At 44.9% G+C, this 25,454-nt stretch overlaps 1 protein-coding gene across 3 annotated transcripts in view; it reads right to left on the bottom strand.

Annotated features, from left to right (window-relative positions):
- GALNTL6 (polypeptide N-acetylgalactosaminyltransferase like 6) overlaps positions 1–25,454 on the bottom strand; it is a 1,725,164-nt gene that overhangs the window by 46,359 nt on the left and 1,653,351 nt on the right. For 2 of the 3 annotated variants that reach the window (XM_067040058.1, XM_059071079.2), the window contains exon 9: positions 18,074–18,295. The exons of the other annotated variant lie outside the window; for it this stretch is intronic. In XM_067040058.1, coding sequence (XP_066896159.1) covers positions 18,074–18,295 — 222 coding nt within the window. The remainder of the gene's footprint in view (positions 1–18,073; positions 18,296–25,454) is intronic. 3 annotated transcript variants of the gene reach the window in all.

Genomic DNA, 25,454 nt, shown 5'->3' on the forward strand with positions numbered 1-25,454 from the left:
TGGTGGCGCAGTGGTTGAGAATCCGCCTGCCGATGCAGGGCACGCGGGTTCGTGCCCCGGTCCGGGAGGATCCCACGTGCCGCAGAGCGGCTGGGCCCGTGAGCCGTGGCCGCTGCGCCTGCGCGTCCGGAGCCTGTGCTCCGCAACGGGAGGGGCCACAACAGTGAGAGGCCCGCGTATCACAAAAAAAAAAAAAAAAAAAAAAGAACGCTAGGATTCAATCTGCCTGCTGTGAGTGAGGTGTTTGTCCCTCAGAGTGATGCAAACGGCTCACTAGCCCTTAGGCCACACGAGAGCAAAGCTCTGTCTCCTGTGCTCACTGTTCATCTGCTGCGATGACTGCGGTGCTTGGCCCATTGATACTGCAGAATGAAACCAGAGGCATGAAAGTGAGCCCTTGATAGGTCCGATGACAGCTTTGTAAGCCCCTGGAAGAGACAGGGTGGCCAGCGAAGCTCCACAGTCCCCCACTCAACGGAGCAGCACAGAAAAAAAGATAGACTGCGTTGGTGAGAAGGGTTCCTCAGTCATGGAAGGACAGATAGGGTGAGTGAGAGGCGGGTGTTGGCACTGCCCTCCACACAGTGCCCAGGGCAACCACCTACTGAGAATATGCCTCGTCTCAGCAGCAGGGCTGCCCTTGGGATGGCGGTGAAGTGGACAGTTATAGCCAACAGACTCCCGTGTTGCTCCTTCGGGCAAACCGAACCCATTGGCATCCATGATGCGTTAAATATTCTCTTTGTCTTTGCTCTGACTTCAGGTTCACCAAACAACTCCTTCTTGGTCTGCTTACATGGAGAGGATGTGCTGATGATACGGATTTCACAATTTTCTGTTCCCCTTGGCCGCTGCGCTTTATCACAGAAAGTCAATAGATAGGTTTCCAGAGGACGTTTGGTGTATACGTAGCATTCTGGGGCCAGACGTGCTGCTTTTATTCACACGTGGACTTCTGAGCTTTGTGACAGTTGTCATTTTCATTGACCGTTTTTTTTTTCTTATTAGTTATCTATTTTATACATATTAGTGTATATATGTCAATCCAGATCTCCCAATTCATCCCCCCTCTCCGCTTTTTCCGCCCTTCGTGTCCATATGTTTGTCCTCTACATCTGTGTCTCTCTTTCTGTCTTGCAAACTGGTTCATCTGTACCATTTTTCTAGATTCCACATTTATGCGTTAATATACGATATTCGTTTTTCTCTTTCTGACTTACTTCACCCTGTATGATGGTCTCTAGGTCCATCCACGTCTCTACAAATGACCCAGTTTCATTCCTTTTTTACGGCTGAGAAATATTCCGTTGTATAGATGTACCACATCTTCTTTATCCGTTTGTCTGTTGACAGGTTCATTGACAATTAATACTGGACGTCTTGGTATTGTTCTCAGCCATGTGCATTTCAGTTGAGGAGAGTGATTCTCTTGGGATCTGATCATTGTGAGACTCAGAAAAGATTAAGTTTCTGGGTCTTCAAAGAGGAGGGTCAGTTTCATCCATCCAGCCTTTTCCTCAGGCTGGTGGTCCTCAAACATTTCCCCGAGGACCAGGCTGATGGCAGGTGCACATGTATCTGGGGCGTTGGCAGTCTTGGATTGAAGTACAGCATCTTCTTGAAGAATTCTTTTTACTTAAAAAACTGTTCTGTATTGTGCATTCTAGTCTCTAACATGCCCATTTCATATCAGTGTTATTTTTCATACAGTATTATTTTCCTGCCAGCCTTTAAGTAAACTCGATGTTGGGGGGAGCCGTGCAGTGCTTTCCCGTGTCTCTGGTGCTGCTGGGCACAGGGCTGAGCACCTCCAGGCGTGTCTGTGTGCATGTGAGAAGCTTTGCCTCACACCACGCTTCACCTGTGCAGTTATGTCACTTCTGTGTCTCAGGGCTTTTTAGGTCTATAATCTTTATCTACTTTATTTCCTCTAAATAGTATTATTTTGACCCAGATTGCTACATAGTGATTTTGATTGTGGACACTAGCATCTCCTATGAACATGGTGATTTTTTTCCCCCAATTCTTTCTTTTAATACCAGTGTGGTCTCTGTTGCTATCTAGTTAAATGGTGAATAATTGGACTATATGTTTCATGTATGTTTGGAGAACTAAGTCAATAAGAGTAAGCATTTTGAAAACATGAACTATTCTATATATTTTACTAATCATCATATCATTTCAAAAGTTAATTTTATTTTAGTGATGAGAAAGAAGAAAGTTTTCTAGACAGCTAAGAACCAGTACTCCAACCTTTAGAAATGAGAGAGAGAGAGAGAGAGAGAGAGAGATAGGGATTCTGGCAGACAAAAAGGTGCTATCTGCTCATATACTTATGGCATCTTGTCTCATGTTATTCCACACCAGTTCTCAGACAAAGGTAATAAACATCCTAAATACAAAAATCTGAGTAAAATATTGTATTATTGAGTCATTATGCCATTCAAACATGATAGGTATGATGATGGTTCCAATAGAATGATTTTTAGCTCTAGGGTACAAATAAAATAAAATGGTGATGTCTAGCTGTGACTACAGTGTCACCAAAATGTAACTATTTCTCTATTATTGCATTCCCACGTTCCTTCAAAGGCCATGAATTCAAAAAAACTTATTATGAAAATTTCTATGTCCCAATCACTGATGTTTGAAAACCAACAGCATTTTGCCATACTTGTTCATCTGTTCACTTCCTAACCTCCTCCTTTTTTTGCTGGATAATTTTAAAGCAAACTCTATGTATCTTGTCATTTCACCCCTAAATGGTTTAATCTTCTCCAGGAGAGAGAGAGAGAGAGAGAGAGAGAGAGACAGCGAAAAAGAGAGCAAAGAGATGGGGAGAGAGAGACAGAGAGAGAGAGAGAGAGAGAGAGAGAGAGACGGAGAAGGACAGAGAGAGAGGTGGGGGGGAGGGAGAAACATTTTTCCACATATCTGCAAATTAACAATAGTTAGTGTCATCAAATACCTAGCCCATATTCAAATTCCCCTGATCGTCTAAAAATGCCGCTTTTCAGTTAGTCTATTCTAATTCTATTCTATTCTATTCTATTCTATTCTATTCTATTCTATTCTATTCTATTCTATTCTATTCTATTCTATTCTATTCTATTCTATTCTATTCTATTCTATTCTATTCTAGATCCAAACAAGTTCCATTTCATTGTGTGTGTTTGTTAAGCTCCACAGAGCCTTGTGAATGTCTCATAATCTAGAACAGTTCCCTGCTCCCTGTATGGACTTAGTAAAGGAATTAGGTTCTTAAATTCTAGATTTGGTTTGAGATGTTATTTACGTTTCTCTGCTACTCCCTGAATTTCTTGTGGACTGAACTTACATTTAAAAGCTTATTAAATTCAGATTGGGTTTTGTTGTTGTTATTGCTGTTATTGTTTTTAAAAGAATATTTCAGACCTGGTTCTTGATTTTCCAGCTGTCACATTGTGTCTTATCAGCATGTCTGTGTGATTCACTTTTAATGAAGCTAAAATTGATCACTGGGCTTAGGTGACAGTAGCTGGATAATTTGATTGTTTTCATTCCCTATTTTGTCTAAGGGTTTAATCATCCAATGATGACTATCTCCTGAATCAGTTATGGGATTAGGGGTTGCAAAATGTTGATTTTTTTGAACTCTATCTTTCTGTTTCAATTTATTACCTGAGAATCTGTATAAAAAGACTCTCAACCACGAGGGCTCTTTGGACACCCTGAAATACATATTATACTAGAATAGTGAGAAAAAATGCTTCATTGTTTCCCTTTAAAATGTCTATTTTTCAGAGTAATGATTTGGTGTCCTATCAACTGCAGTGGTGTTCAGTGGACTCTATTTTATTTCTCTCTCACCTCCTGCCTCTTATGAATTTACAGCTTTTTGTATATTTAGTATATTTTAATTAATTGGGTCACTTTTGGGATGTTCATAGCCTCTCCCCTAAGGCAAGTGGTAACGCTTAGCTGACGCCTGTGTCCTTTTTTTTTTTTTTTAACATCTTTATTGGAGTATAACTGTTTTACAATGGTGTGTTAGTTTCTCCTTTACAACAAAGTGAATCAGTTAAACATATACATATGTTCCCATGTCTGGTGTCCTTTTGATCAGACCCACATCAGCCGTTAATTGCTCCTTCCCTTCCTTACTGTCTGGAGCAACAAAACATCCCAGCCCACTTTTCTATGTTTCCTGCTCCACAACTAGAATCAGCCATTTCTTCAAGGATCCTTAGTTCCACTGACTGGACAATCCAATTTAGAGACCACCTTGCAAGTTAGATGTGCCAGTGAGATTGGACTGGAGTTGTTTCTAGCCCTTTTCAGTGGATGGAGCTGGAAAATTTGTATTTTAGAAAGTGAGAAAAAAATATCATGATCCACCTTGCCATTTCCAATTCAAATTTAAGATCCTAAGTGTTTATATTGTTAATTTTATATTTGGATTTCTTTTTATATTTAGATCTCTGTGGCAAACCTTTTTCTTTATGACATTAACATACTTTAAAATTTGTGTGCTTGAAAAAAATGTGAATTCAGAAAAAATGTTTCAGAGTTAAATAGGTCTACATTATTGATTAAAAATTTTTTTTTTTACTATTATGTGTTTTTGGCTGTGCCACACGGCTTGTGGGATCCTAGTTCCCTGACCAGGAATCAAACCTGGGTTCCTGGCATTGGAAGCAGAGTCCTAGCCACTGGGTGGCCAAGGAGTTCCTGATTACATGGTTTAGATTATATAGAATCTTATTAATTTGGGTTTACCTATTATGTCTTGGACTGAGAGAGGTATGTTAAGCTGTCCTATTTTTGGTGTGTTTCAGTCCTTTTCTCCCTTCATTTCCAGCAATTTCTACCTTATAAAAGTTGTTTCTCTATAGGCTGCAGTCTTCAGCATTATAATGTCTTTTTTGGCTTCTTTTAAATTTTTAGGTGTTTTTGTTCCCCTGTGTTCTACCAAGTTTTGTATTAAAATCTGAACTGCTGCTTTCTTATTACTTGAGTTTCCCTGGTATATCTATGTTTATTCTTTAATCCTTAATCTTTCTGTGTCTTTTTGATTAAGGTATGTCTCATACCACAGAGAGTTAAGGATTTGCTTTATTAGTCAATCTGAATTTATTAAACAGATTTCTTTATATGTTTGATCTCAGCTCTGACATATCAATATATTATTTATTTACTGTATCTAGTAAATCTTTTACTATGTTATTCATTTTCTTTTCTCTTTGTAATCTTTGGTATTTCATATGGTTTGTATTTTTGTTCTACTGGTTACCTTTAATATTGTGTATAATATCTGAAGTTTCCTTTTTTTTTAAGGTAATGCCTAATTCTACTCTTTTCTGAGCAGGACTGATCAGTTATAATCTCTTCCCTTTTCTTCCTTCTCCTCCAGTATCTAAGCATATTCTTTTAATCCTAGTTAATGCCTGTGGGCATTAACTTATTGATTAAGTTCTTATTAGTAGAACTTATTCTGCTTTCCGCTTACTTTCCTTATTTGTTTGTTGTGTTATTTCTACAGTGTCAGACCATATAACATTTGCATATTCTTTTTAAAATTAATTTATTTTTAACATCTTTAATGGAGTATAATTGCTTTACAATGTTGTATTAGTTTCTGCTGTATAACATAGTGAATCAGCTATATGTATACATATATCCCCATATCCCCTCCCTTTTGGTGGTCACAAAGCATGGAGCTTATCTCCCTGTGCTATGCGGCTGCTTCCCACTAGTTAGCTATTTTACATTTGGTAGTGTGTATATGTCAGTGCTACTGTCTCACTTTGTCCCATCTTACACTTCCCCCTCCTCTTGTCCTCAAGTCCATTCTCTACATCTGAGTCTTTATTCCTGTCCTGTCCCTAGGTTCATCAGAGCCATTTTTTTTTAGATTCCACATATATGTGTTAGCATACAGTATTTGTTTTTCTCTTTCTGACTTACTTCACTCTGTATGACAGACTCTAGGTCCATCCACCTCACTACAAATAACTCAGTTTCATTTTTTTTATGGCTGAGTAATATTCCATTGTATATATGTGCCACATCTTCTTTATCCATTCATCTGTTGATGGACACTTAGGTTGCTTCCATGTCCCAGCTATTGTAAATGGTGCTGCAATGAACATTGTGGTACATGACTCTTTTTGAATTATGGTTTTCTCAGGGTATATGCCTAGTAGTGGGATTGCTGGGTCATATGGTAGTTCTATTTGTAGTTGTTTAAGGAACTTCCATACTGTTCTCCATAGTGGCTGTATCAATTTACGTTCCCACCAACAGTGCAAGAGGGCTCCCTTTTCTCCACACCCTCTCCAGCATTTATTGTTTGTAGATTTTTTTTTTTTTTTTTTTTTTTTTTTTTGCGGTACGCGGGCCTCTCACTGCTGTGGCCTCTCCCGTTGCGGAGCACAGGCTCCGGACGCGCAGGCCTAGCGGCCATGGCTCATGGGCTTAGTCGCTCCGCGGCATGTGGGATCCTCCCGGACCAGGGCACGAACCCGTGACCCCTGCATCGGCAGGCGGATTCTCAACCACTGCGCCACCAGGGAAGCCCCTGTTTGTAGATTTTTTGATGATGGCCATTCTGACCAGTGTGAGGTGATATCTCATTGTAGTTTTGATTTGCATTTCTCTGATGATTAGTGATGTTGAGCATCCTTTCATGTGTTTGTTGGCAATCTGTATATCTTCTTTGGAGAAAAGTCTATTTAGATCTTCTACCCATTTTTGGATTGTGGTGTTTTTTGATATGGAGCTGCATGAGCTACTTGTATATTTTGCAGATTAATCCTTTGTCAGTTGCTTTGTTTTCAAATATTTTCTCCCATTCTGAGGGTTGTCTTGTTTATGGTTTCCTTTGCTGTGCAAAAGCTTTTAAGTTTCATTAGGTCCCATTTGTTTATTTTTGTTTTTATTTCCATTTCTCTAGGAGGTGGGTCACAAAGGATCTTGCTGTGATTTATGTCATAGAGTGTTCTGCCTATGTTTTCCTCTAAGAGTTTTATAGTGTCTGGCCTTAGATTTAGGTCTTTAATCCATTTTGAGTTTATTTTTGAGTATGGTGTTAAGAAGTATTCTAATTTCATTCTTTTACATGTAGCTGTCCAGTTTTCCCAGCACCACTTATTGAAGAGGCTGTCTTTTCTCTATTTATATTCTTGCCTCCTTTATCAAAGATAAACCCACGCATATATGGTCACCTTATCTCTGGGCTTTCTATCCTTTTCCATTCATCTATATTTCTGTTTTTGTGCCAGTAGTATACTGTCTTGATTACTGTAGCTTTGTAGTATAGTCTGAAGTCAGGGAGCCTGATTCCTCCAGCGATGTTTTTCCTTCTCAAGATTGCTTTGGCTATTTGGGGTCTTTTGTGTTTCCATACAAATTGTGAAATTTTTTGTTCTAGTTCTGTGAAAAATGCCATTGTTAGTTTGATAGGGATTGCATTGAATCTGTAGATTACTTTGAGTAGTATAGTCATTTTCACAATGTTGATTCTTCCAATCCAAGAACGTGGTGTATCTCTCCATCTGTTTATATCATCTTTAATTTCTTTCATCAGTGTCTTATAGTTTTCTTGCATATTTTTTTTCCTTTCAGCCAGTCTCTACCAGACCGTAGGCCAAGCTAATCTAAATATCTCTTAGTTTTCTGAGGCTCATTCTCTAGTAGGTTCCTCAGAAAGACTCTTGGGAAAATTAATCCCTGAGTTCTTGAATGTTTATAATTATTTTTCAGTGGGCTTTATACTTGAAGCACAGTTTGGTTGGATATAAAATCTTTGGCTCATATTTTATTTTCTGAAGCATGTTTACAGTGTCGTCCATTGTTTTCTGGTACAAAATGTTTGTGCTTCAAAGTCTGGCTTAGGTTTTTTTTTTTTTTTTTTTTGGTTGAATGCACAAAATTGTTTTCCTTCATTTAAAAAATACAACTGTTGGGGCTTCCCTGGTGGCGCAGTGGTTGGGAGTCCGCCTGCCGATGCAGGGGTCACGGGTTCGTGCCCTGGTCCGGGAGGATCCCACATGCCGCGGAGCACCTAAGCCCGTGAGCCATGGCCGCTGGGCCTGCGCGTCCGGAGCCTGTGCTCCGCAACGGGAGAGGCCACAGCAGTGAGAGGCCCGCATACAGAAAAAAAAAAAAAAAAAAAAAAAAAAAAAAAAATACAACTGTTTTACTAGAAATGTTTGTGTTGATGGTTCTCAGTTGAATTTCTCAGCTATAGCCCCTTTAATATGTAGGTTCAAACCTTTTATCTTGTGAAGGTTTTCTTAAATATAGTTTATGTCTTTGTTGTCTTTCATTTTGTGGGGGAACATTCTTTTTTGGGAATTAATGTTAAATCTTCATTAAAACTCTGTTGTTCCAAATCTTTGGTAGAATCTTCTATCTCTTCTTTATTTCCACTTTATTAATTTCACTCTCCTCCCTTCCAGCCTCAGTTGCTCTTCCTGGGCCTCCCCAGGTCTCTATACGCTTCTTTGTTTCTTCTAATTCAGTCTTTGTTTCTGAGATTTTTTTTTCTTTCCTTTTCTTCTCGTTTCATTCTTGAGTTTTCAGCTCTCTTTTCATATCATCACGTTTCACATCATTCCAAGTGTCTTCTTTTTTTTTAAATTAAACAAATTTTTTGTATTATAGTTGATTTATAATGTGTTAGTTTCTGGTGTACACACATATGTGTGTGGGGGTATATATATATTCTTTTTCAGATTCTTTTCCATTATAGGTTATTACAGGCTATTGAATATAGTTCCCTGTGTTATACAGTAGAACGTTGGTTTAGTCATCTCGTTTCTGAGCTGTTCTAATTCTGACTTGTTTGGTTCTTTCAAGCTTTGATTGTTTTTAAGCTTCTTTAGCTCATTTAAAAATCATATGTTGCTGTTTTCATCCTCTTTGTGGCCACATTTGTGGGATGTTTTCATCATCTCTTGGAACTTTATTTGGTTCATTTAAATCTTTATCCTTGCTGTATCTCTGTATGGGGTTTTATTGTAATCTGGTTTTATTTTCCACATACAAATTAAATGGTTCTCTCGGAAAGTTCCTCTGTAGGGCTCTCTTCTGTGTTGTTACTGTGACAGATTTTTAAAAATATGGCCTCTTTATATACATAATGACTTCTCTGTCTCTCAGGGGTGAGCCTGATTCACAAGCGCTTCCTGCCTCTAACTCTGTGTTGTCTGGAGTCTGAAGGTCTTTCCTTCCAGAGCAGTGAGGCTGCCTTTCCACATGCTTGTCCACCACGTCCTGGGGTCCAGCTCAGATACCTCCTTCTCTGGTGTTAGAAGTTTAGTCTCCCTGGGATCCACAGTGTTTTGTTTCAGATCCAGTGATCAGCAGGTTTTTTTTGGTTTTGTTTTGTTTTTTTAGCAAGGTTGGTGGAAGGGAAGTGGAAAGAATGAGTCTCTGTCTTTCCAAAAGGGTGTGTGTCGGAGCATTTCTGAGATCCCGTGGGTGGAGGCTGCTTTGGCATTGTTTGAATTCCCAGGCCCCTTACCGGTTTCCTATGGTTTCTTTGCACTTGTCCTCAGCTTGGAGCCTGTGAGGGAGTCTTTGAATTTCACTGGTCATTTGCAGATTTAATTGCTTTAGTTCCTGTTCTGTAAAGGATCGGCTCCTTTTGGGGGTGAATATTTGTCAATTCCTGAGTTGCAGCTCATAGCATTGTCCACACTCTCCTTGTCCTTTCCTACCAAGCCCTCATCCCCAGTGATCCCACACAAGACCTGCTGCTGCCTGGTGTATAAGTAACACTAACCCTACTCTGGGATTCCTGGGGGTTACTTGTCACCAGTTTTATGTAAGATGTTATCCATGTTGTGTGTGTTTTTTCTTTTGCTATCCTATATGTTTTGTCTGGCTTTTATGATTGAACAAAACCATGCTGCGGCCATGTTTTTAGCATCGGAAATCCCAGTATATTTTTAAAACAAGAATATTGTAGAAAATTTAGCTTTTTATTCCTGGCATCACACCATATGGTTTTTCATTATTTCCAGCAGAATGGCAGTATTTCAATGTTAGGATGTGGAACAAAATTATTTGCTGCCAACTGGTATGCAATTCTGGCAAAAAAGTGTGGGCAAAGAGGGTCGATGTGTGTAACTGATTCTGCATGATTTGGGTCTAGAACAAGACTAAGAAAAACTGACTTGTCCTTCCTGTTTTAGGGATGGTCTAGAAGGTTAAGGTCCTCCTGAGATTATCTTGTCATGTTAATTTCTCTTTGTAACGGGCCTAATGGATTGGCCACCTTTTTCAGAAACTGAGCAACTAACAGACTTCACATTGGCAATAGAAGCTCAAGAGAAAAGGCCTTGCATGTGGCTGTGAAAGGGAAAGACTTAAGAGCTTGTTTGTGTTGATGGGACAGAAACAGTGTTTTGGAAATCTAAAGGTGGTCAAAGGAAATTCCTGCATTTCTTAAAAATTAATAATAAATCTAATCAAGTGGATCAAAAACATAAAGAGATAGTTGGAGAGAAAACAAAATGTGGAGAAAGAACGGTGGCTTCAGGGGAGGCCAGGACCACTGATTTTTCCCATCTCTCAGTCCAAGTAAGAGACAGTTACGTTTCAGGCCGCTCACAAAATCTAAGACTGACTGATGACCTTTAAGCTGTGAATGGAAGGGACAACTTATGTCTAAGCGGTGCAGTAACTGTGTGTCCCAGAGTTTGGAACAGGGCCAGCCAAGACCTACTGCTGACAGACAACTCAACGCGTAGCAAGGACACTTGGAGGAATATTTGCTCTTGTTCTTAACTACTGTCTGCCTGCAAATGATGAAACCAGTTCCAAGCCCAATGATGCCTCCTGGCATCTGTCTGCATCTCTTAGCATGACTCCCAGGATCTTCTCACTGTTATTCCAGGACCCCAAGAATCTTGCCCATTTTTTTGCTGTGTTTTTTCTTGTCCTCCACCAACCTGTGGATGGTCACTAGACTTTGAAGTTGAGGGCAATTGTCCCTGAAGGGACCACTCTGAGCTCTCCCAGAAGCCAGCTGGGCTCTTGGTAAAAGAATGGGTGGGGTGGGGGTATTCTTATGTCCATGGCTGGAAAAATTATATTGAATTTTTCCACCAATGCTGACTCTCTGAGGCTGTGTATTGGAAATCCTACTTTAATAGCTGAGTGATCCTCAAATTCTATTAATTCTGTGTCAGTGTTGAAATTAGAAAGGTACCAGTTATTAAAAATTAAACACTAGAATGAATTTACGATTGGGCTAACATACACTTTAAACTTTCCTTTACTCCTGTCATGTGAAACCCCAAAGGTATGTATTATGTATATAAACATATGTCAGTATGAATGCATACACATTGTAAGGAAGAACAAAATAGAAAGAGAAGATAGAAAGTTTTTGGCATATATATATATGTGTGTATGTATATATTTATATATATACATACACACACACATATATATATATACATATATATGTATATATGCAGAAAAATCTTTTAGTTCTGGAACACCTCTGATTCTATTAGGACATGGGTCAAATTGCTGCTTCTGAGACATTAAGACGTCCAGTTTGCTCAGCTGGGGATATGAAATGAAAATCCCGTTTAGGGTTGAAGAGACGACACTAAGTTTGTCTTCAACTGTCTCAGCTGTTGAGAACTCAGAAAAGCCAGAGTGGAAACTCACAGGATAATGCAATTCTTTGTGTAGCCTTACCTTTTTCTCAACCTGCTTGTGGAGCTCCAGGGAGATGAATTAGCATAGTGTGCCAGCATTGTCTCTGCCTGAGAAAGTAAATGACAGATCAAGTCTCGTGCACTCAGAGAGTGACAAATCATCTCTGAGCGGCTGCTCAGTGTACAGGTCTGGTTTAGACGGAGAGCGGCCGAAGGGCAGCCACGGTCCCAGCGTCCTTGCCAGGGGAGCAGCGAGACATGTCCTCTGTGGGTTCCCCAGTTGCGGCTGTTGGGGGGAGACGGGAAAGGGGGCCATTGCTCTCCCAAGAAAAGGAGCCAGAACCTGGCTTTTCCCCCTGTTACCCAGTAGCCACTCTGGCGTAGAATTTGTTTGAAAGAGACAGCATCACACCGTCAGCTGGCCTTTCAGATAACGTGCCTCCTGGTGTCAAACTTCCTCTCCTGGAAGCCCATACGGAGACATCTGCAAGGCCTCGTGCACCATGACAACATCAGAAGGAAGAGAGCCAGTGAAGAGAAGTCAAGAGCAGCTGAAGCCAAGGAGGTGAGCTGGGATGATTCCGGGGGCCTGTCTTTGTGAAGCTGCCGCGATTCAGGGTGAAATGACTCTTGAGTGAGGGGTTTAAATAGCAGTAGAAGGAGTTCGGCATTGCAATGAATTTTTAAAATGAAGATTTTTCACAAGTTTTGCGCGATGGCGAGATGACAAACGGAAGTGTCAAGATTGGCAAATTGAGGACGGCAAGCAGACACCTTGGTCAGGAAAGACATGCCTGTCAATTTTACATCTTTTTTTTTTTTTTTTTTTTTTTGCAGTACGCAGGCCTTTCACTGTTGCGGCCTCTCCCGTTGCGAGGCACGGGCTCCGGACGCGCAGGCTCAGCGGCCGTGGCTCACGGGCCCAGCCGCTCCGCGGCACGTGGGATCTTCCCGGACCGGGGCTCGAACCCGCCTCCCCTGCATCGGCAGGCGGACTCTCAACCACTGCGCCACCAGGGAAGCCCAATTTTACATCTTTTATTCCCTCTTACACATGAAGATGTGGGATTCTGCAGAACTCTCCTTTTTGGACTATCAAGGAGGACTATAAATGGCTGTCATGAATTCATGAATTCTAAGGAGGGGAAGGAGTAAGAAGGCAAAAAATAATCGGAAATTCTGTTTCATTCATTTAGCATCTTGACACAAAAAGACACACTCCCTCTGTGCCTGGTTGAAGAACAGTTCTCTGCTTTAAACCTCTTCTTACCTGGGTTTCTTCTCCAACACAGCACTGTGGAAAGCGCATTGCTTCTACGTGAATAGCGCCAAGGGATGCTCGACTTATCACGTGGCTCAAAATCCCCCTTATTCTCTCGGGGCCCCTCACCGCCCCACTCCCCCCACTCCCCTGGCGACCGGAGGACGGAATGACGCCTCCATCAGAGGTGACTTTAACCTCTTCTTGCCTTTGAAGTACGAAGGTGGCATGGAGAGGTTGGAAATTGCTGGCACAGAGGATTTACACTCTTGGAGGCTCTCCTCCTTCTCCTTAGGATGTCAGAAGGGAATGTTTCATATCTTGTTGGACTAGGATGTGGAATGTGGACCTGGCAGGCCCTGGGAATCACTCACCTGAGATTCATTACTCACTCTGTCTTCCCGGCCAGGCTTTCCAGAGAGGCAGCCTCTGTATGGCCGGCCAGGGAGTGGTGTGGAGACCCTTCCCTGTGTGGTGAAGGGGAACCACAGCTTGGCCGGCCCATGGGGGCCTCTGGGCAGAGCGGTGAATGCAGAGGGGGTGAAGCAGCCGGGACCCTCCATTCCTTCTTCCTTCACTCAGTAAGCGTTTATTGAGCGCCCGCTCTGTGCCAAACCCTGTCTCTAGCTGCTGAAGGGCAGCAGCAACTCAACAAATCCACAGAACCCTATGTCCTGGAACTGGCTCTCTAGGTAGGTGAGAAGCACGACACCTACGTAGATGACGTAGCTGGTTGTGTGGCGAGGGATGCTGAGGAGAAGGAGAGAGCAGGAGAGGGGTGCTGGGAGTGGATGAGGATAGGCAGCCCCGCGTGCATTGCTGCACACGACACAGGGGACAGCTGGGGAGGGCTTTCCGAGCAGACAGTGCTTTTTGAGAAAGGGCCTGAAGGGAGTGAGGGAAGAGCCTTGGGATCTAAGCAGGAGGAACAGCAAGTGACAAGGCCCTGAGGTGGGCTTGTGCCCGGCCTGATGGGGAGGAGCGTTGAGGCCAGTGTCCCTGGAAAAAGGAAGCCGAGGGCTGACAGTAAGGGGGTGAGGTCGGAGGGGACGCAACAGGGGCAGGTCGTTCAGGGTGCAGGTGAGGACTTTGACTTTGACCCCGAGAGAGCTGGTAGCTGTTGCAAGGTTCTGAGTGAGGCAGTGGCCTGATCTCCCGTTTCAAGTGGAGAATAAGCTCAGGGGCGGGGTGGGGGGTGGGGGGATGAGTTAGGAGACACACGAGACAACCAGCTGAATCTGTCAGGGAAACGAGTAGCAGTTTATAGGCTGCGTATGGTCTGTAACACATCCTTTCCAAGCTGGGTTCCAACGACCCGAGCCCAAGATTGCCTAAGCGCTTCATTGTTTACCCAGAATCGGGCTGGCACAGAGGAGCAGGTGGGAAACTGTTCCAAGTACAAGTGCATGAAGCAGCACGTTACCCTGCTTCCTGGCACAGCGCTCCCGTAGAGGAGTCTTGTGTTTTCATTGCTGGAGGTTTGTGGTTCCTTCCTATACCACTGCTTTTAAAAAACCACACAGTCTGCCTTTCCCTTTTCACTCTCTTATCAAAACAGCAAGTGACCTATTACATTTATGTAGGCGCTCGGTGCATTCAAGCCATTAATTTGAAGTTTATAGGAAACGAAACAGCCCTTTTATATACTAGATTGGATCCTGCAGCAGAAGAGGGACATTAGTTAAAAAAAACAAACAACAGCAAAGAAACTGGTGAAGTCTGATTGAAGTCTGTAGCCGAGTTAATAGTGTTGTACCCATACTTATTACTTAGTTTAAATGTGCTGTGGTTAAACGTATGGTGGCAAACGTAAGACGTTAACATTAGGAGAAATGGGTGAAAGGTGTATGTCAACTTTCTGTGCCTTCTTTGCAACTTTTCTGTATGTTTAAAATTATTCCAAAACCAATTAATAAACAAAAGCTCTTTTTAGAGGGCCAAGGAATACACGAGTGAAACTTTGAATCTTTTTAGTGATAAAATGGTCCACAGGTATATTCTGCACATTTAGCAATTTTTATCCACCTTTAAGAAGTAGGTTATTACCCAATATATAGTTAGAAAAATGGTCTTTCCTGTTCATCATTTCATGTAGATTAAGCTGCATTTTCAAATGCTTCATTGGCCTCCTGCATTAAATGTCCAGGCATCACTTTTACTCTCAGGGGTCTCCCCTGCTTGGGAAATAGGTATTTTTCAATACACTTTACCAGCCCAAACCCTGTCACTTGCTGATTCCCTTCCTTCTGTCTTCCTCCCGTCTCGTCTTCATTCTTGCCGTGTAGCACCCCTTCACTGAGCAAATATTAACTGGCGCTTGAACTACTTTGCCATTTTCTTCTTTCCCTAAACCTAAAGGTGACCTTACTTTGCTTGCTGTTCTGAAGCTTTGGGGAAAGAAATTTTGCCATTATATTAGAAGAAAATCTGATCTTCTCAATGTCTGATTGTTTAAACCAAGGATGATGAACTCAAATGTCCCTAGGGCCCAGGCAAAGTACGTAAAGATGTGAGGTAGTCAAGAGTAATAGGTAAGAAACTGGCATCACCCACTGGCCGTAAGATGGTTCTTATTATTCCTGGAAAGTTATGTCTTTTCTAGGACCTCGGGGAAATTTGGAATCTGTTTCCACGCAAGATGCTTTTCTTTCCCCCCCAAGATGCTTTATAAATGCAGGTTATGGTTTAGTCAGGCAACGAGGGAAAACGCGACCAGTCGCAGTTTAGGTAGTAGCCAGGTTGGAATAAAAAATTACGTTTCCACATAGGGAAAAGACCGATGAGATTTTAACCTAGTCCCGAATCACACAGTGATACTGGGAGGTCTTGGAGAGTTTTCTTTTCTTTTTCTTTTTCACGGGAGGAGGAGCCAGTGTAATGGCTAGTCTTTACTGCAAAGAAGAAACTTCACATCCCACTTTGAGGGAGCTAGTGCAGGGGCCCCGTGGGCCAGCTGGTGGGGCACCAGCTTGTAATGGGTTCCACGGCTAGGGCCTCGCTGGGCCTCGCCTTTGTGCAGCCAGAGCCAGATGACAGCGCTGTGGTCTTCTTACGGATGCAGCCCATGCGCTTCCTGGTGAGGAAGCGGACTAAATGAGGGTCTTCCTTGGTACCTGTTCGGGGCGAGCGTGCGGTACGGGGCCAGACCCTTGCGTGCAGGCAGCATGACCTCCATCCGCGGCCCAGTCCCCGGTCATCCTCGGTGGGAGCACCACCTGCAGACGCCATAGGGCGCACCACGGAGACTCCCCTGGGACCGCGGGCGCTCAGGGCCCGCGCGGCCGGCGCTCCAGCTCCGCGGAGCTGCCTCGAAGCCATCAGGGCAGCTACCAACACCGGCGCTTCCGGGAGGAGCCTCCGGAGGCAGACGGGACTCGGCGGGCAGGGCTTCTTTCCCCTGCGCGTGCACCGGCCCTGCTCGCCTGACTCTGCCGTGGGGCGGGGCCGCGGGCTCCCGGAGAGTTTCCTAAGTCACTAAGGCAGGACAGTTTTTTAACTTTTTGTTTGTTTCTTTGCGGTACGCGGGCCTCTCACTGTTATGGCCCCTCCCGTTGCGGAGCGCAGGCTCCGGACGCGCAGGCGCAGTGGCCCTGGCTCACGGGCCCAGCAGCTCTGCGGCACGTGGGATCCTCCCGGACCGGGGCTCGAACCCGTGTCCCCCGCACCGGCAGGCGGACTCTCAACCACTGCGCCACCAGGGAAGCCCAGGCAGGACTGTTTTTAGATTATTAGGGAAAGACGGCAAACAGAACCTTAACCCAAAAACTCAAGGAAGAAACTCACCTGCTTCTTGTGTAACAAATTCTTATGTCTTACAACACCTTAGACTAAGAAAGTTCTCTCTGGGGTCTACTTTAAATTTCTGCTGCTGTAAATTAAGCCCCTGGTAGATAACAAAAACGAAGACCAGCAGAGTAATATTACTAATATTCCAGGGACGCTTTAATGAAATCTTTAAGATGCAAAGGATCAGAGACCAAATTACTCACTGAAACATCCAGGATCAGGGCCACGTGCATATACAAAAAAATAGTAGGAGATGAAGCCTTGGTGCTAGCCTTGGCCCTATCCTTCATGCCCGAGGTACCCCAGGTCAAGCAGGGGACCACCTCTCTACGGGCCCCTCAGCAAAACAAGCAGCGCACGTATAACCCGCTGAACGCGTTTTCTGCCCGGAGCCAGGACAGCTCACCCAAGGACGCTGCCCCAGCGCGCGGGCCTCCCCTGCCACGCCTGGGGGCCACCTGTTTGCAGAACTCTGCCAAGCCACAGACACTAACCGCGCAAGCACCTGTTCTCCCCACACCACAAAGTCAAGGACGACGATGGGAAGGCTCCTGCACGACGCGAGACAGTCCGCTCCTGAGCGTGGGGATGGCGCTAGCATCCCTCCCACCCGCCCCCCCCCCCCCCAAGCCCCCAGCTACGAGCAGATAAAATTGCAGGCTCAATTCACCTCATGCAATTTGAGTCCCTGCTCTAGCACACCCTCTCCTGAGAGGAAAAGGCCACAGTAACGAGAATGAACAGAACTGAACCCAGCACAAAAGTCCTTTATATGCCAAAATATTGATGCTTTAAATTGGGCAGCTGGGGCCTTTCAGCTCTTTCCATTTTAGATCATGAAGTAAAATTTAAAAGAAGCGCTCAGAGGTGGAAAGGTTGGTGCTTACTTAAGGAACCCATGAGGTCGCACACGTGCCACAGTTCAGGGTATTGTGGAAAAGCGTATCTTCTTGATTCTGCATCGCACACGCGGTTAGGAAAGCCGCCAAGCCCCATGGGGGCACCTCGTCCTTGCGCGCGCGCAGAGCAACCGGGCTGTGCGCGCGGCGGACAGGGAGGGATTTTATCGTGGACATCGGGTCACATTTATGTACACAGGAGCACGACAGATATTTTCATTCTCTGCAAGCTCTTAGGGCAATTTCACTAATCTCAAATAAATAGTTTCCGGGTGCATTTAAAAAAAAATCAATTTGGGAAGTCAGCAGTGGCCAGGGAGGGCTTCCGGGACTGAGCTGAATACCCTTCCCCAGCGATTCCTACAGAGGACATACATTTATCGGAGATTATTTCAGCGGACCCTGGCCACAGGGCCAGGGAGCTGAGGGTTTCAGCGGCCCACTCCCACCCCCAGGGGGCACCTCACCTCCCCCCAGGCCGCGGGTAGGGGTTCCACGGGAGGGTAGTACTTGGGTACGTCCCAGGCCACGGCCGCCATGAACCACTTGAAGTCCTTGCACTTGAGCTGTCTGCGCAGCTCCTTCTGTGTGGAGAGGTCCCCCGTGGACAGGTGCCTGTACTCCGGGCGCCGCTGGTAAATGTACTCGGCAAACTCATCCATCCAGGTCTCCGCCACCCGCTTCAGGTTCTGTGCGGCAGAAAAGAGGGTCAGTTATTGGCTTGTGCCCGCGAAAGTGGATTTTAGTTGCCCTCCAAACGGACAAAAGAAGAAAAGAAATCAGACAACCTCAGGCAGCTCCAGTTAGGAGTTTTCCTAACTGCGAGGGGTGTGAGATGATTAGCCGGAGGCCTTGCACACATTTCTGCTTCTGGCATGGGCTCCAACTGCCAATTAGAGAATTCATCAGAGCCAGTTACAAAAAAAAAAAAAAAAAAAAATACCCAGCTTGCAATCCTCTCCGCTTTCTCATCCCTCCCGTTATTTCACGGTGACAAGTTCTTTGTTTTTCACATAGCACTACAGGAGTTGGGCCTGGAGATGATGCCCGTTGCTCTTAGGCATCAAACTGCTTCCACCCTTTCAAGGAACAGTGAGGTTGGAAAGAATGAGGGCAAACGCGCTGCTCTTCTCCCAGGTCCAGCGAGAGAGCCCAGTATTACTAAACGCAAGACTCTGTGTTCTGGTGATGCCTCGCGCCACCGGATGCCCGGGAGAATTCAGTAATTCACTGCACGGTGAAGCCGGGCTAAGGAAGCCCCAGGGGTCCAGACTTCTCTGCAGATGGGGCCGTGGGCGGAGGGAGCAGGGAGACACGCGCACTCCTTAGGGGCAGGGAGTGTGGGTGTTCAGGGTAGAAAGCTCAGCCCTTTCCCCAGTTTTGAGACTGAGCTAGTAACGTACGCACTCTGGGCCTCAGCTTCCGCGCCTGGAGGAGGAACATAGCAGCATGTCCCTCCGTCGGGGGAGAGGTCGCAAGGTTAAGTAACCTGTCAAGGTTAAGCCACCTGTCAGGGGCTTCAGCGAGTACCTGGCTCACAGTAGGCGCTTTGGCTGTTAGAGCCATTGTACCTAGAAGAAGAAGAATAGTGCAGCCCTGGAAGACAGAACGCCCGGGTGTTGGGCTTGGCGGTGGGTGAAATGACTTGTTCTGTGGTCTTGGAGAAGGGCCGTGGCTGCCATGAGGTCTCTCTGACCCTCCTTCAGCCCTCGGTGCTGAGCGGTAGACGGGACACCGCCACGCCTGGAGCATCAGTTCTGACGCTCCGCCAGCTTCATAGGCGGGTGTCCCACAAGCTCTAGTTCTTGTTGTTTGGGGTTCAAATTCCTTATTTTAAGCCCCCAGCTGCTGTGAATGTTGACCCTTTCCAGCCTCTCATTTGCACTTAGAAGGTAAAATGAGCAGAATGTCTGGGAACTTGAATAAGACCCAGATACACCCAGATACAAGGGACTAAAGTAAAAACTAGGGATGTTTAGGAAAATTGCTTTGTCTTAAAAATTGCTACGGAATCCTCAATAGGGCCTGAAACTGTGCCTAGAGGTCCTCTGGATTTGAAGACAGAGTCTCCAGATACCCTATTCCTAGTGGAATTGTACCCTTTTCTTTTTTCCCCCATCACCCCTACCTCCAGCGTCCCCGGGGGGGCCTCTCCCAGCTCATCCCCCGTGGACTCCTTGGTTAGCACACGTAGGGCTCAGTTAATCAGCGAGACGCAGAGAGGACACAGTGCCACGAAGAGTACCCTGATTTCTTGGTTGCCTCTGTGTTCCTTCCTTTCTAAGATTCCTGACGTGGAGAGTGTAAGGGGGGGTTCTCTGAGGGGTTATTATTATTTGCTATTACTGTGCTGTCTGCCATCCCACTGGCATTGCCTGGCCCAGAACGCCTTCTTTTCTCTGACTCCAGTTTGCTTTGACAGACGATCAGAGTCGACGTTGTTTTGTTATCGTCTAGCCCCCGCCACAGACTCTGAGCTGCCCCATTTGTTTGGAGAAAGAAAAGGAAACGTGATATTTGGAGGTTCCTGCTCTGTCCTGGCACCAGGTACCACATGCACACGTAACGTCCAAGCATGAGTCTTCAGTATCACTTTGCCGTTCACCTTTCATTCTGACAAGTGTTTGGGATGAAATGCGCTCTGTTATCATTTGTCCTTGGACAGACAGTTTTTATGGTTAGCAACAAGGCTCAAAGAGAGAATGGAAAAAAAGTTGGTTGACAATATTAAAACTTTATTTGTATTCAAATTAGATTTTTGGCTGTAGTTTCAACCTTTCTCCTATATTCCAATTATTAGGTAAAGTGAAAATATTTAATTTTCACCTACTTTGTGCTTCTCTCATAAACAAAAATGAATAAAGGTAAGAAAAGAGCAAAAAGCAGAGGCAAAGAGCAGAGGCAAATTACCCAGGAATAATGAGAAAGTGATTTATTAAGTGGAGACATGCCTTAAAATTCTTGATAGCTTGCCAGAAAGATGTGTCACCAAGAAATCTATTTGACTTGGGTAGATAGGCACTTTTAGACTATAAATGCTGTGAAGTTAGGGATAGATAGTGTTTGGGGTTTTGTTTCAAATTAAAAGGCCCTTGCACATGTGTGTGCCCATCTGGGCATGCTAATTGTGGAGTTAAGAAAAGACCATTTATAAAATGAATATGAAGAAATTCCTAGCGTGTGCGTGTATCTATTGATAAAGGCACTGAAATAAAAACAATATTTTAAAAAGCGCTGTTGCTAAAGGGTAGATATTTGTTGCTTTGGGTTTTTGAAATACAAATAGGAGTTTTTTTTTTTTTTTTTTTGTGGTATGTGGGCCTCTCACTGCTGTGGCCTCTCCCGTTGCGGAGCACAGGCTCCGGACGCGCAGGCCTAGCGGCCATGGCTCACGGGCTTAATTGCTCCGCGGCATGTGGGATCTTCCCGGACCAGGGCACGAACCCGTGTCCCCTGCATCGGCAGGCGGATTCTCAACCACTGCGCCACTAGGGAAGCCCTACAAATAGGAGTTATTGTGAAAACTCAAAGAGGAACTGACCAGTTCAGATGCGTTCAATTGGAAAGGGCTGCAAGGGCCAGGATGAATGTTTGCCAGAATAAATGACATGAATAAGGGAAAGAGGCAGGAGATGGCAAGTTGGAAGATTGTCAGAGCATCAGGGAAGCTGCAGGGTTAACCTGGGAACCAGGCAGGTAGCTTTTGCCGTATCACGTTCTGTTCAAATCAAAACACTTGATTGAAGGTTAGGTTTGCTGATTTCCCAAACACGCCAAAGAAAGCAGGAATATCGTGGACATACTCCAGGGATAATGAATGTCAAATCATCGAGCCCTTTTGCGGTGGCTTTCAGGAGATGGGGAAAGAGAACCAATAATTGCAAAAGCTAATTGCCAGTGTCTCTCCAGCAAGGAGTGTTACATCAACATTTTGACATACATGTGAATCCTGACCGTTTTAATGTTCTGATGACTCACCAGACATCCTCTGCTGCAGATGCTCTGTTCTCTGAATGGAGTTTCCCGCCAGGAGGAAACTTTCTGAAGTGTCAATTATTACAGTCAAGGGACAGTCTAGAGCAGTCCAGGTGACTGGCCAAATAATATCATTCTGAAGGCGTTGTTCCAGAAATAACGATACACTACGTGAATCTGCCACTGTCATTATGTATCAGTACTTAGTTTTGGGGAAACCATTAGAACCTCAGCTGAGAAATGTTATGAGCAGTTGCAAGAAGCATTTCATTGGTCTTTCATAGATTGTAGAATAAATCCACCCACTGCAGGAAATAGAACAATCGCATACGGGAACACATGTATCTATACACCCAGATATGTGGGGGTGACGGGGTAGGAGCAAAGCAGAATTTCTCACTTAAACGTTCCTCGTTGGGTGCACAGAGACGGAATCGTGAAACTGACATCCCCAAAACACATCTTGCCCGAGAAGGTAACAAAGAGAAAAGGAAATCGATCTGAGTTGGCCCATCTCTCCTGAGATTGAATAAACGTTGGTGATGGTGCTAAGATGTTAAAAATTAGTCACGAAGAGGAAAGAAAGAAGTACAGACACTGGGAGATCTATACACGCAATCATTCTTTCCCAAACTGTCAGGAGTTGGGTATAAAAGTTGCCTTAGAGATGTGGAGCCAGGTGTTAGCTGGGATTCCTGGCTTTGGAGAATTAAATGAGATGGCATTAACCCCAAATGACACTTTCCTGTCTTCCTTAAGATTTGTGTGGCTTCCCAGGGATGTGGGTTCACACGTTCATCCTTCACCTCGACGTCCTGTTCGGGGAGCCTTCCTTCTTTCCTGCTGGCGTCCTGCCCAGGCTTGCTCGTTACCTCGGTCACGCTGAGCTGAGTGGCTCACACACCCAGTGCTCCTCGCCTCTCCAACACGTCTCGGGTAGATCAGCGAGGCCTAGACTTGGAAGGTATGAGGGCAGTGGCGGAGACAAAGCTGACCACAGGAAGATGGAACCTCTGACTTCTTTCGCATTCTTTAGCTCCTATAGAGACTTTCTTCCTGGACAAAATTCCTCCCTGTCCTTTGGCCTCCTGACATGTGCTGTCCTCAGAATTTCCCTCTCGTGTCTCTTTTGCAGGGCTGTACCAGAACATGTCATTCCTTCTTCCTTTTCATGCCGAGTAAGTCAGCTTTCTCACTATCTGTCTCTGCTTCTCCTGGCCAGACGCTGAGGCTTACCTTTCCATAACCAACAAGTCCTTTCCAGGTGTTTTGCTAAACAAAGGTCATTCCCCTAAAAGAAACTAAACAGCTGGTTCTTGAATTACACCCACCCAACTTTTGGTCGCACACTGGTTGGTTGCCTGCTGTAGAAGACATTCCACAGTAGGTCCCTAACTGTCCTCTGCAGTCTTATTCTCCTCCACGGAACTCTGCTTGGGAGATCTGCTCTGGTCATTGCCGTTCCTTGTTAATGAAACAAGGAGGCCACCGGACTGAGGTGGCTCCAATGCCTTGGTGGCCTGTGTAAGCAAACCAAAATGTAGCTTGTAAACGCCTCCAGGTTACAAGATCAAAACCTAAGGCCGGGGCCTTCCCTGGTGGCGCAGTGGTTAAGAATCCGCCTGCCAATGCAGGGGACACGGGTTCGAGCCCCGGTCCAGGAAGATCCCATGTGCCGTGGAACAACTAAGCCTGTGCGCTACAACTACCGAGCCTGCGTTCTAGAGCCTGTGCACCACAACTACTGAGCCTGCGCTCTAGAGCCCGTGAGCCACAACTACTGAGCCCTTGTGCCATAACTACTGAAGCACACGCACCTAGAGCCCATGCTCCACAACAAGAGAAGCCACCGCAATGAGAAGCCCGTGCACCACAACAAAGAGTAGCCCTCGCTCGCCGCAACTAGAGAAAGGCCGCATGCAGCAACGAAGACCCAACGCAGCCAAAAATAAATAAATTAAAAACAAAAATCAAAAAGCTTAAGGCCAGCCCATCACAACCAACCAACCAGCTTTCAGCTACAGCCCAACAGTGATTTCCTTCCTTTGCTTCTGCTGTTTCTCTGATCTGTGTAAGTCTTTTCCCAGCTCCTGTGGGTGGAGCATTTCTAACCACTTCCTGTCTGGTGCTGACTAATTTGAATTGATTTTTGCTTAGATAAACTCTTAAAAATTTTTTCTCATTTTATCTTTTTACGCAGGGAACCTACTTATACTAAAGAATTTATCCAGAATTCAAATCTAACTGGGAGCCCTGGATTTTTATTTGCTGAATCAGGCAACCCTACTCCCGACGTCCATAATAGGCATATTATATACGCTCCATGAATGTTTTTGAATTGATTAAGTGGCTGTACATGCAGAGTCTGGCATATTTTGATGCTGTTGCCAATACAGAGTGAATGCTTTGCTTTGGTGGAAATCATTCCAGAGAAGCTTCAAGCTCTCTGCAGAGAAGCCCGCTCTGATACACAGTTGACCTAAATATGCTTCCTGGTCCCACTGTCTTTCTGTTTTTACCAGGGGTGGGGTGTCCTGCTGGCCCTCTATCTGTGAAGCAAGCCGGGGGGCAGCCACGGGCTCATGACAACAGCAGTGCTCACGGGTAGCTAGAGGTGAGGGTGTCGCGTGGCTGGAACTGACAGTTGATGGCTCACTGTGGGTTAAACTCAGTCTGAACATAAGTAGGTGAAGACCTCTGTCTCTGCACCCGTGGGCGGAGCTCCATCCCGGCTCCTAGTGTAGTGGGGACAAAGAGGAGTTGGGGAGAGGGTTCAGTCCCATTCAAGGGGGGTCCAAGAGGTTTTCACCTGCTAGGGTTGCACCCAGCATGGGACTCCTGAAACAGAGGAAGGTAGCTCCTGTGGCTGAGGAATGCATTTATTTTCTGGTGTACGAAGCAAATGAAGGATTTCTCTATTTCTCTGTTTTCAAAAGCTGCAGACCTTTGTACTTCTTGAATGACAAATGAAATGCAAATTGTTATGCTGATCACCCCTGTGCATGTGACACTGAGAGCCTCCTCTGTTTTTATGTCACCCCCTGTGGTTCCTTGTGTCACAACAAGCCCCCGTATTCAACCCAAAGTGGTATTAACGTCTCCCTTCTCTGTGTTGCCCAGATAATTATTAAGTCACTTAACACATTCAGCCCTGTAGTAGAGATCTTTAGAATTCAAGTCGTTTTCAGTGCATTCTCCAGTGTGACATCTTTCCTTAATTCTAATGCTCATCGGGTCTTTGAATTGATATTTTACCAGGAACACTTAATCACTTTGCTACCTCAGTCATAGGAACAGATTTCAGCTTTGGCTGATCTTCTTCTTCATAAAGCATGAAGAAAGTAGACATTTCTATTAAGCCTGCTGCTTCACCAAATGACACAAGTCTATCCACTAATTTTTTTTTTTTTCCCCAAGCAACACTTTAGACCCTATGGCTCCAGTATCCTGAAAATTCAATCCCTATTCTGTTTCTGAGCGTATTATCTGAGGGCTGATTGTTTCTCCGGCTGCAAGGCTACCCCGTGCATGTGAATTACCTGGGCCACCTCACCTCAGTCACGTGTTTCTGCTTCTTTGTGGCGGGTGCAGTCATACGTGCCCACTGGTGTGGCCCCAGTGCACACGCTGCGCTTGAGTCCATGTTAAGCTATTGTATTATGGTGGCATGAGTAATAGATTTCTCTTTCTTCAGCTATCATTTTTTTCCCGTGGTTTTTCCAGAAATTGCTGATAACCAGCAAAGCCAGGCTCACCAGCAAGGTGCGTATTTGTCACAGTCACTTCTCCAGCAAGGAGTTGCACCACTCTTCCATGACTCTGAAACTTCTGCTTTGATTGAAATGCATTTCTTTTCTCCTCTTTGTAGCTTAA

Source organism: Kogia breviceps, chromosome 8, assembly GCF_026419965.1.
Source record: "Kogia breviceps isolate mKogBre1 chromosome 8, mKogBre1 haplotype 1, whole genome shotgun sequence".
In the NCBI taxonomy this organism is placed as follows: domain Eukaryota; kingdom Metazoa; phylum Chordata; class Mammalia; order Artiodactyla; family Physeteridae; genus Kogia; species Kogia breviceps.